The sequence below is a fragment of the Chrysochloris asiatica genome, unplaced genomic scaffold, assembly GCF_000296735.1.
Source record: "Chrysochloris asiatica unplaced genomic scaffold, ChrAsi1.0 scaffold00050, whole genome shotgun sequence".
NCBI lineage: Eukaryota > Metazoa > Chordata > Mammalia > Afrosoricida > Chrysochloridae > Chrysochloris > Chrysochloris asiatica.
In genome coordinates, this window is record NW_006408568.1 from 15,865,888 (window position 1) to 15,878,765 (window position 12,878).

Sequence of the window (12,878 nt, forward strand, 5' to 3'; positions counted from 1 at the left end):
CAGGGTTGCTATGAGTAGGAACCGACTCCACAGTACTTAACAACAAGTTTATTTCAGTACTTATTTCTTTATTAATCCATTCAAAAATATTTACTGAGCACATACTAGTGACAGCTTGCTATTGAAGGCTCTGGAGAAAGTGCAGTTATAAAAATAAACACTCTGCTCTATTCAAGCTTACAATCTAGTGAGAGGAAACAGACTACGACTACATGCAAAAAACAAAAAAAAATTTTCACTATATATGCCAAAAATTTAAGTTCTATGAGGAAAGGGTCATTTAGTAGGATACAATATGATGATGGTGAGACACACTGTAGGGGAAGGCTGGGTTTTATTTTCAGCAGTGGTGGTGGCTACGTGCTGTCGAGATGGTTTCAACTCACAGCGATTCTATCTTTGGTTTCTGAGGCTCTATATAGGATTTCTGAGGCTGTAACTCTTTTCACAGGAGCCAAAAGCCTCATTTTTGTTCCATGGAGTGACTGGTAAATTCAACCTAGTGGTCTTGTGATTAGTAGCCCATCTCCTAATCCCTACCAGGGCTCCTTATTTTAAGCAGCAATCTGAAAAAAAATTAAGGAAGGTGCTATGAGGCTATCTGGGCAATTAGAATCCAGGCAGAGGGAGCATTAATGTAAAGGCCATGGGAGAAACATGGTTGGTACACTGGAGGGACAGCAGGAAGCCAGTGGGGTGGAGCAGAGTCCATGAAGGCTTCAAGAGGGATCAGAGAGGTAGTGGGAGCCAGATCATGTGGACCTTGTACATCATATCCTAAATGAGATGAGATGCCACTGGAGAGACACAGGCTAAAGAGTGGAATGATCTGCCTCTTCTTTAAAAGAATCACTCTGGCTGTTCTCCAAAAAACATGTTGTTATTGTTGTTGTTAAGTGCAGGCGAGTAAGTTCCGACTCATAGCAACCCTGTATAGGGTTTCCGAGCAATGGATGGGCTGGTGACTTTAAACCACCCATCTTGAGGTCCAGTGCTTACCCTACAGCACGCCACACCAGATGGGAACATGGAACTAAGTTTTGAGAGTGATGCAACAGTTCAGGACATACAACATGGTAGCTTAGACTACAGAGGAATATACAGAGTTGGTTGCTCTGAGTCATAATCAACTTGACAACAATGCATTTGCTGTTGTTTTGGGGGTTTTTTGGTGCAGAAAAGAGTTAACACAGAAAATTTGACATTGATATCCTTAGAGCCTGCTTGCAAGACTGGCCCTAAGCTTATTGTGCTGTGGGTTAATGCACAGGCCTGTCAAGTCAGTCTGAACCACAAGGTTGGCAGTTCTAGCTCACCAGCTGCTCCAAGGTTGCTATGGGTCAGGACTGCTTCGATGGCACTTAACAACAACAACACAGATATAAAATGATTCCACATGGTAAGAATGCAACACAAATAACATGGTTTAAACTTAACACCTGGTTTCTTTCAGAGAGACAAGGATCTTGTTACGTGTGAAGCAAGGATGCCTATGCATCCAGCTTCCAATCAAAGTCTTGGGCATCAGCTCTCCAATGTGACCACAGAGGTAGCAATGTCACAATTCCTGGCAGGGTGACGAATTATGTTCTGTATAATTCCTCTCAGAGAGGGCTTCACTCCATGTTCCTTCTTCCTTTGTCGATTCAACTTTGTCTCCTTTGTTTTCCTGTCATAAGTGATAACTGTGAGTATGCCATCCAATTCCTGTGACTCTTCCTAGTGTAGTGAATTACTAAACTTGAGGAGTGCTCTTGGGACGCACAATACAGAGATGTGAAAAAAAGAGAAACCAAGGTTTCTGACCTCATATCTCAGTTGTCTTTATCCATCATTCCATTCTCTCTACTGCAAAACCCCTAAAGAGCTTATTTAAAATTGCAACCCACTGCAGATTTTAAATATTTTTTAAAGGGGAAAGAAAAGTTCAAACCATTTCACTGCAACAATGGGTTAAAACATAGCAATGATGTGAGGCTGCCACAAGACCAAGGAGCGTTTTGTTTTGTTTTAGAGAATAGAGTTGCTCTGAGTCAGAACTAACTCAACAGCATCTAACATCAACAAGGGATAAAAATGGGTACTGGGGTTTAGTGACATTACAAATGATTTTTTTTTTTTCTTTGCAATTACAAGGTATGATCAGAGATGAAGTTAGCTGAAGAGCACTTGTTCTCTTCTATAGTCCTCTAAGGGAAAAATACTCTCCTAATTTCCATTAACTGGCAACTCAGGAACTGCGGTTTTTCATTTGTAGATCCTTTTGATGGATATATGAGCTGACAGTGAAACTTCTGTAGTTTAACATTTGCAGACAAGTGGGGTCACAGATGTAAATTACAAATTACAAGAATTGCAGAGAAGTAACAGTAATTACAGAAGGCTCATAAATGCCTGAAACACTAAGTATATTATATTAATTGCCAATATACTTGTCTTTTTTTATTGTGTGTCTGTGTGCCTATGTGAAGATGGTGCAGGGTTAGCAATATTTCATTTCATCATATGTAGAGTCACTATGAGTCTGTGCTGACTCGATGGCACTTAACAAAAATAAAATATATGTAATATAATAATCTTACTTTCCAGTCTCTGTTGGCTCTATTTTTTAAAACATAATAAGTTTCCCAAAGCCGTCTAATTGTATCATAGTAGACATTTAGTGTATTGGAAAACTAAGACAATAGACACATCCCTAGCTAAAACAAAAAAAAAAACAAACAACAACCGAAATCGTCTTGTAGAAGCTTCATTTTTCAATGATAGAAACACACTCTGAAAGAAACCTACCCTAGCAGTTCTTCATAAAAGACAAAAATAAAAAGCTTTTACTGAAACTGAGGCACCATTTCACTTTAGTTGACAGTGGAATATATCATAAGTTAATAAAACAAAGCTTTCAAAGACTGCAGTATAGGTACATGTGACTGTGTCAAGTTTTATCTATATTTTAAACAAAATGCATTTCTGGTTCTTAAAAACACGATTTCGTTTGACTCTGAAGCTGGTCAAACGAAAGGTGGGCACGCCCATCCTAATTCACAAGTCCGTGACCATGCTGATTTCCAGTGCAGCCACTTCTACCACCTTAATATATATATTTTTAATTATCAATACATTGTTTTGGTAAATCTGCTAAACCAAAAGCAAACCCACTGACATTGAGTCCGTCCTGACTCACATCAACCCTACAGGACTTTAGAGAAAAGTTGTTCCTTAGGGTTTCCGAGGCTATAAATCTTTACAGGTGCAGACAGCCTCATCTTTCTCCCAAGGAACAGCAGGCCCTCAAAATAATGAAGTTGACTTTCAGAAAATAAAATTTTACTTTATCATTTATTTTTCAATAAGATGGGAGATTTTTCCCTCCCCAACACTTAAAAAAAAACAAAAAACATCAACTCTTTCTCTTTCATTTCAATTCAGTGTCCATTTTGAGGAAATCTGTATTTTCTAGATAAGTTAAATCAGAACTTCCAGTAAAATATGGTATTCAAAAACCACTCCAAGTGTTCTATCAAGGGTAAATAATATCAGGAATACTGATTACAAACTTGTTTTTATAGTGTTACTGTTTGTATTTATGATGTGTTGTTGTTGTTGTTGTTGAGTGCCGTTGAGTCAGTTCTGACCCATAGCGACCCTGTACAGGGTTTCCGAGGGTGTAAATCTTTATGGGAGTAGAAAGCCTCATCTTTCTCCCGCGGAGCAGCTGGTAGTTTCAAACCGCTGACCTTAAGGTTCGCAGCCCGATTCGTAACCACTACGCTACCAGAGCTCCTTTATGATAGAAGGTGACAATTGCACACTGGCACATCAGAGTCCATGATAGAGTAGAGATACAGACACCAGTATAGACAGGGAAACACATCCCACAAAGCAAGAACCACTGCAGCATAATGAGATTCATGCCATCAAAACACCCATTTTATCTAAAGTGTTAAAAAAAAAAAAAAAAAAGAATTGCTTTGAAATGCTGCTCATCTCTGGACATTAAATGTGCTTAGCTTTGACTTCTGTCTCATAACAGCTAAACACTAGGGCAATTTTCCATAACAACATGCATCTAGGATGATTCACTGCTGAATCGAAACATAGATTCCTTTTACCAGAATGAAAGTAACCAGAAGTACATCTGCCTGCTGAGAAACAATGGTGATCAGACAGTAGCAACAGAAAAATCATGTAAGCTTTATTTCTGGACTCTGCAGGAGAATATTGCTTGCTGAAACTTCTGTAAACTTAGGAGGGGCACAAAATTTTTTTCTTGCTTCCATTTTATTTTTTCTTAAAGAATGCAACAGATAGATTGATTCCCCCTCTAGCTTACCCCATGCAATGTTTCTTAACTAACTACCTCAATGTACGTAGAGTAACTCAGCATTCTGTGTTCTAAATTACTGTGTGTTGTTGTTGTTGTTGTTAAGTGCCATCGAGTCGGTTCCGACCCATAGAGGCCCTGTATAGGGTTTCCGAGGGTGTAAATCCTTACGGGAGTAGAAAGCCTCATCTTTCTCCCGCGGAGCAGCTGGTAGTTTCGAACCGCTGACCTTAAGGTTCGCAGCCCGATTCGTAACCACTACGCTACCAGAGCTCCTTAGCGAAATATAAATGTTAAATATTCACTCAATACAAAGTATGCCTAATAAAGTTAAACTGTTCATTTCTTTTCCATCTCATTGAAATATTGAAAAAATATCATCATTGATAAGTGTACCAAAAGCATTAAGAATATGTAATATTCCATTTGACCCAAGTGTTTTTAAAAATTGAATTCCTATTCCCTATGCCTTGCCTTATAAGAGGCCCTGTGGAAAATACAAAACTAGTATTTACTGCTTATTTTTAAAGTAATTCTTAATTATAAACAAAATATTGTGTAAGATGATAATTCTCAGGTATGCTACAAAAATAATAGAATTCTAATTTCTAGTAAAAAGATATTATGGTGAGAAAAGAAGGCTATTTGTATTTTGGAAAACGTAAACAAATTATTAAACCCTAGCATACAATCAACAACACATAACAGACTGCTGCAGAGAATATTTGCTCAATAAATGTTTAATGGGTTAGTTAATTTGTAATTTAAAACACATTAGAAATACTAATGTTTATATCTTTTGAATTTCAGTATTCACAGTAATAGGTATGCATGCCGTTAATCTGTGACTATATTAACTCAAGGAGTCCTGATGTAGCACTGCAGGATAAGCATATATCCTTTCACTGGGAGTCCTGGCGTGGCACTGTGGGTTAATGTGCTGGACTCAAAGTCAGTTTGAACTGCAAGGTCGGTGATTCAAATTTAACAGTGGTTCCTCGGAAACTCTACACAGGGTTGCTATGGGTCAGAACAAACTCGATGGCATTTAACAACAACTAACAACAATCTTTTCAAGAATTCTTGCATATATTTGAGAAAATATTTACTGAATACCTAAAGAGCCCTGGAGGTACAGTGAGAAGTTCGAACTCCCCAGGTGCTCTGTGAGAGAAAGAGATACAGTCTTTTTTCATGAAAATTAGTCTGAGCTACAACAGGAGCCAAAGACTCAGGAGACTTCTTTTTAGAGAATTTTTCTTTGAGTGTTGTTTGCTGTGGTTCAAACAAACGTTGCGGGCCAGTGCTTTAATCCTACAGCGCCATATCAGGACTCCTATCTTTGAGTAGGAATAAGCAAAAAGAACGAAACTGGTACAAAGGGCATCTTGAAGCAGAAAAAGGCCAGTGGTACTGACGAAGGATGTGGCACAAAACAAGACTTGGTAGGGAAGCAGGTCTAAATCACACCACGCATAGCAGGACAAAGAAGAATAAGAATGCTTTGTACTATATAGCCAAGCTGGATGGGTTTTTAAAACAGGAATGGCAGGTTAAAATAGCACACTAAAAGCCTACACTCATTTGACTTCCTCCTGAACTCTAATAAAAATCACAGTAAAGGGATTATTTATCTGCTGCTGCTACCGTGTGCTGTCAAGTCGATTCCGACTTACAACACCCTGTAAAGAGTTTCGAGGTTGTAAATCTTTACAGGAGCAGAAAGCCTCATCTTTCTCAGGTGGAGTTGCTCATGAGTTTAAACTGCTGACCTGAGGTTAGTAGCCCAATGGGTAACCTAATATGCTAAAAGGGATTGCATGCATGAAGTCACAAATTCACTCAACAGCAACAAAAGTATGGAAACTAAAAAGCAGATAAAAGTAATTAATTTCTAAGTTAATATATTCAACAAAGCCAAATCCCAAACCTTCAGCTGAGAACCAATCCAATTCATGCTGCAAAATTCTCAGAAGGGTCAGAAACTAGTAACACCAGTGATATTTGAAAGAGGGTGTAACCAAGAGCTGATGAAATAAAATGAACTGTGAAGGAACTGTTTGAAAGGCAGTTGTTGTTAAGTACCGTGGAGTCAGTTCCTACTCATAGTGACCCTGCACAGAGTTTCCAAGGCTATAAATCTTTACAGGAGCAGAAAGCCTCATCGTTCTCCTGCAGAATGGCTGGTAGTTTCAAACTGCCAATCTTGAGGTTAGCAGCTCAATTCGTAACTACTATACTACCAGAGCTCCTGGAAAAGCAGTTGTTGTTAGGTACCATCGAGTTGGTACCAACTCATAGCAACCTTATACACGGCAGAACGAAACACTGCCCAATCCTGGGCTAACCTCACTACTGTTGCCACACTTGAATCCATCGATGCTGCCACTTGGCGAATCCATCTCTTTGGGGGTCTTCAATTAGATCCCTAAAAATTCTCTCCTAGTATACTCACTAAGACCAGCTGCCCTACCGCAGTTTACCAGAAAATCAGAGATTTGTTTACTGAAGAGGATGAACTAGATGATCCCTGGTTAGTGGGTGTACACATAATGCTGAGTGCTGAGACTCCTCAGCCCTCTTCTCCACACTCAGCTCCCAGAATCCTGTTAGAGCCAGACCTTTAGCCCAAGGTGGCGAGATCAAACTTCTTTGGGAAATCAAGCTCCTGCTCCCTGTTGAGGACCCAGCTGCCTAGATCACAAGGCAGTAGTCACTTGACAGAAATGTTGTGCATTAGTATAGTTCCTGAGAGCAAGCTGCAGCTGCTATGTGCCATGGAATCGGTTCCAACTCATAGCGTCCCTGGGTAGAGTTTCAGAGACTATAAATCTTTATGGGAGCAGAACACCTCAGCTTTCTCTCTTGGAGCGGCCCGTGGATCTAACTGCTGAACTTACAGTAAGCAAGCAGTCCAATACATAATCCACTACACTACCAGGGTCTGAGAGCAAGAGTAAACCATAAAAGCACTTACAAAATAATACATAGACCAAATGATCCTTGTCCATAATCCTAAGGGATATCTAGCACCTTAGGGTACCTAAGAAAAGTCTCGTAATTCATGCAGATGATGTTACTATGATAAAGCTTCATTTTCTTAAGATTACCTCATGACTTTGCCTACTGAATTCTCCACAAGAGGTCTTGAAAAACTCTGAAGTAAAGTGAAGCCCATTTATTACCCAGACACTGTCCAACTGCTTCTCCTGCTAGGAGTAGAAAGCCAGTCCTCTCCATAAACAAATAAGATTGTGCTTACTTCTCATTTTGCCATGAGTATGTAATTTAACATTTAGGAATGCATCCCAATGTAGTAAATCTACAAAGAGAAGCACAGGAAGGATTAAAACACAAGTCAGGATACTGGTTATTCAGGCAGAACAGAGGAGGAATTAGGAGAAGGATATGTAGACATGTTTCTAATATACTACTGGCAACATTCTGCTTCTTAAACTGGATAGTGTGTATTTGAATTTTCATTTTATTATTCGCTCACCTCTTGACATCATATAATGCATATATTTCAAAATAAAATGAATATTTTCAAAGGAGAAGGGCATGACCAGATCTACACATGTGAAGAATACCATGATGGTCACTATGAAGGGAGTGATGGTGGTCAAGGACTGGCTGCTGAGTGGTGGTAAAGCCTAATCTGTTTCTCTGTGTTATTTAAGGGAAAGGGGGTATTACAGAACAGAGGAAGAAAGAAAGGGAAGCAAAAAGTAGTCGATCCATTTATAAAACTAAAAAAGGACTCAAAATAATTCTTCATTGTCAGTGATTATTACTAACAGCACACTGGATTTATATGGTCCCTCGAATCCAGAAGCCCTAAAACACTGTAAAAGTATCCCATGAAACTTCACAACATAATTATATGACCAGCATAAAAAGAGGTCTTAATATGTTCAATTTTGCAAACAGGAAAAGTGCTGGCCCAGAAGGTTAATGATTTGCCATAACTGGTTAAAATTCTGAGTGAGGGCTGAAGTACAAATAAAATTCAGGAAGCCAACACTCCAGCCAAAAGCCTTAAGCCTTGTTGGATGTAGCACATAAACACCATTGTAATTGAATTTTCCATGTGAAATTTCGACTCCAAAAGGGTGCTGGCTCCAAGATAAAAAGCAAGTGTCTGCTAGTCTGATGCAGCCACGTTTGAACCGTTGAAAGAAAGCGCAAGTGTGATACAGTCTTCTCACCTGGGCGCATCCCAAATCTTTTAAAATGTTTGCTTTACGGCTTCTAACCAGAACGGGCCTTTCTTTCCAGAGCTTAATATTCTACTTCATATAATTTTCAAACATAATTTTTAAAACCTCACAATCCGTTTCAGTTGAGGGAAGGTTTCATACATCTTTCATCTTTGTATGAGCACCTGGTAGCAAGTAGACACAAAGTTTAAGCTTCTTGAGCTATTAATAAAAATGGAACCATCAGGAAAAGTATGAGTTTATCATATTTACCAAACTAACAAGAAGAAAAGACTTAACTATATTTTCTTTGGTTCCTTTGGTAGAGGTAAAATGTGATTTCGATAATGAAGCACTATGAAGAAAGACAATAATAGCCTAAAAACATCGTAATAAATCAGTAGCTTATAAAATAGGCGATTACAATGGTTGCCAAAACCCAACAAAATGGAACAGATACAATTTAAACATTTTAAAATTAAATCTGCACAAGAAGGTAGTTTTCTAAACAGTGGGGGTGATTTGATACCCGAAACATTTTTAACAGTTTATTCTTAAAAATAGTAGGTAAGTTACTATGAGGTGACTTGTTACCTTGAATACTTCCATTGGAAGAGGAAACTTTGCAGCATCAAAAAGGGATTTTTCCAGAGCACATTTCCATTCAGATGCCATCTTCAAAGGATAGATTTCTGTATCAACAGCAAACCACACAAGTTTAAGGACCAAAATGTTCTACTGGGTCTCTCATTCTTGAATTTTATCTTCCCAGACTTTTCATAATATCTCAGCACATTCAGTAACCATGCCCACCATAAAAGACCATCTGTTAAAGGGATTTTCTGAAATTAAATAGCAACCTGGGATCCCACTATTAGTAAAGAATAAATTTAATAGGATTCTTCTTCAGGGAATATTCACACGCATTCCATTGGTATTCTGTAAGCCATTTAGTAGTATCAATCATAGTAAGCAAAATCTTCAGTAAACCATGGCCCCAAATTCCACATATCCACTAGGAAATAATATCCACTGATGAAGAACTTACTATCCGATAAATTTCTAAGCTAGAAATGACTCTTGCCTGGCATTTACAGTTATTACAGCATATTTTTCACTAAATCTCTAAGCTCTCACAGCTAAAAATAGTCCATGTAAGTCATAAAATTATTAAAAGGTAAATTAAAATTTATCAACCAAGTTTAATATTTACACTTGAAATGTTGCTTACACACCACATGTTACCCATATTTTCCCTCAGGTGGGTGGGGCGGGGAGTTTACCAACGGAGGTAGTTATACTGCCTGAATGCAAAATTAAAAGAAAACACTGTTGAGCCCTGTGTTCACCTATTGCTGAAAATGCAGGGAAATTTTACGACCTGATCTCAGTAGATTTAAGACCTTATCAAAACAGGATTTGCAGAAGCACCCACTGGAAGTAGATATGTTTATATCTTTACTATATCAACCCAGCTCACTTCAGACAGACAGTTAGGATATGAATATGAATTTAAGTACAGTTAACAGGCAACATTAAACCTTTTGGGCTATATTTTTAATTTCTTGCATGTCTGCTTTTTCACATGGAGCCATATTTTAATCCTTTTAGCTTGTGAATTCACCTCAAACATTAAGACTCTGGTAGGAGATTTATGCGTTTGTTTTGTTTTATTTTTTTAATGGTCTTTTCAGGCCACTAATGGAATCCTGGTGTGGTGTTGTGGGCTAATGCATCAGACTGCAAAGTCATTTGAACTGCAAGGTCAGTGGTTCAAGCTCACCACTTTCTCCTTGGAAACCCTATACAAGGTCGCTATGGGTTGAAATCAACTCAACAGCACTTAACAAAAACAATAACAATGCATCCTGTAGGAGTCCTGGTATGGCGCTGTGAGTTAATGCACTGGACTGCAAAGCCGGTTTAAACCGCAAGGTCGGCAGTTCAAACTCACCAGCCACTCCTTGGAAACCCTATACAGGGTCGCAAAGAGTCAAAACCGACTCCACGGCACTTAACAACAACAACAATGTGTCCTGTAGAACAATGGTTAGGCACTCAGTTGCTAACAAAAAGGCTGGCAGTTCAAACCTAACAACCTCTACTCGGGAGAAAAAAAACTCAAGATCTGTTCCAGTAAAGATCCCAAAAAACATACAAACCCCACAGCTACTGAGTCGAGTCGATTTTGACTCATAGCAACTCTACACAGCTTAGAAAACCCCGCGGGTACTCTGCCCTATAGGGTAGCTACAGGTCAGAACCAACTCTATGGTACACAATAAGATTCGGACAGAAGTAGCCAAGTTATCAACGCACTGCTCACTGTCATTGTCAGTTACGCAGAGGGAAAAAGAAACATGGAGGGTTATTAACAACAAAATGCCTTCTACTTGTGTATAGTGCTTATCCTTTCTAGCATTTTATTTATTCTTTTCTACCTTTGGGGAATCCCTCTCACTCAATTTGACATTTCTGTGTCAGAACAAATAGAGAATGTCATTATTTTTTTTCCTAGTGAATTGAGCAAATCAGTTTTTCATTAAAACATTCATATACATTTTGTTCCATGTCATTGATTGCAAGCACCACAATGTAACATCCCTTCTCATCTCCGTAGTGTTTCCTGTTTCCATTCCTCCTTTCCTAACCCTCTTAAACTTTGTCCTGGGGGTTAGGACAGTGGCTATCAATTCTAGCTCAAACCGTTCATTAATCTAATAGTGTTATGTTCCCCTTACAGACTTGTCTATTGCTTTCATGAACATTGAGTAATGAGGGTGAGTTCAGTTCTAGACCTGAAGGTGGCTAAGGGCCATAGACTTGGAGGCTCTACCTGTTTCAATCAGAACAGTAAGACTGGCTTTTTTTTTTTTTTAATGACTTTGAGTCTTGTTCCACATTTTTTTCTCCCATTCTATCCAGGACCTTCTAGTGTGATCCCTTTCAGAACAAGTTGGTAGTGGTAGCTGGACACCACCTAGTTCTTCTGGTCTCGAAGTTATAAAGATTGATGTTCACAAGGTCCATTAGTCCACTGGATTAATTTAGTTTCTATGTATCTTCAATTTTCATCACTTTTTTTCCCTCTAGATGGAGAGAGACCAAGTTTCACCTTAGATGGATGCTCACTAGCTCATGAGAGGCACAAAACGAAACCAAACCCGTTACTATCATGCCAATTCCAAAGCATAGCAATCCAAGAGAATAAGGTAGCACTGCTCCATAGAGTTTCCAAGATGATAATTTTTAAAGAAGCAGACTATGACATCGTTCTCCAGAAGAAGGGATGATGGATGGAAACTGCCAACCTTTCGATCATCAGCCAAGCGGTAAAGTACTATATCATCAGGGCTCCTTCTGAGGCACATCTTGGTGTTGTTGCTAGTGTCATCAAGTCGGTTCCTACACACAGAAACCCTGTAAAGGATTTCCAAGGACTAGCTGGTGGGTTTGAAACACTGAACTCGCAACTAGTTAGCAGTTCACTGATTATCCTCCAGTGTCACACCGGGACCCCTTTTTAAGACACATGTTGGTGTTGTTAAGTGCTGTCAAGTTATTTCCAACTCACAGGGGCCCTGTATAGGGTTTCCAAGGAGTGGCTGCCAAGTGGGGGCAGAATAAACACATATGCAAAAATTAATGGGTCCTACGACCTCCAGAGGTAAAGGAAAGGATCACTAAGGCATAAATTGCTTTTTACTGAGTACCACAAAGTTGGAAATGGAACCAGTTCACAGAGCCCTATGTATTGTTCTTAGAGGGTGAGAGGAATTCCCTAGATTATCCTAATGGTTTCATTTAAGGGCACTGCATAGAAATCCTAGTTAAGGGGGAAGCAAATCAGAGAACTCCTGGAAGTAAAGCCAGGAGAACACCAAATCCAGCATTTCAAGAAGGTTTCAAGAGAAAATGCCATAGAAGCCTGAACTTCCTGAAGGAAGTGAATAAATTCACTTTTCTTAAGATCTGAAAGGAGGTAGACAGGGACTGCAGCCTCAATGTGGTGGGAAAAAGAGAACAGACTCATGAAAAAGGATGGGGATTTTCAAAGTCAAAGGAAGGATCTGAAGACATAAGGGGGCAAGAAAAAGGGGTCCACATCTACTGAGTTGGTACCTTAGTTCCCTCACTCTATGTTGTTGTTGTTGTCAGGTGCCATCGAGTCGGAACCGACTCATAGCGACCCCATGCACAGCAGAACGAAACAATGTCCGATCCTGGGCCATTCATTCTCCAGCATCATTTCTATCACCAAGTCCAAATTTTCCAACTACTGGTCCCTCCTCTTTGCTCCGTACTTTTGCATTCCAATCACCAGTAATGAGCAATACATCTTGATTGCATGTTTGATC

At 39.2% G+C, this 12,878-nt stretch overlaps 1 protein-coding gene across 1 annotated transcript in view; it reads right to left on the reverse strand.

The window, feature by feature from the left end:
• The window catches only part of SFMBT2 (Scm-like with four mbt domains 2), a 293,191-nt gene that overhangs the window by 131,119 nt on the left and 149,194 nt on the right, over positions 1 to 12,878 (reverse strand). The window contains exon 6 of the mRNA XM_006862794.1: positions 9,115 to 9,212. Within this exon, the coding sequence (XP_006862856.1) occupies positions 9,115 to 9,212 (98 nt within the window). The remainder of the gene's footprint in view (positions 1 to 9,114; positions 9,213 to 12,878) is intronic.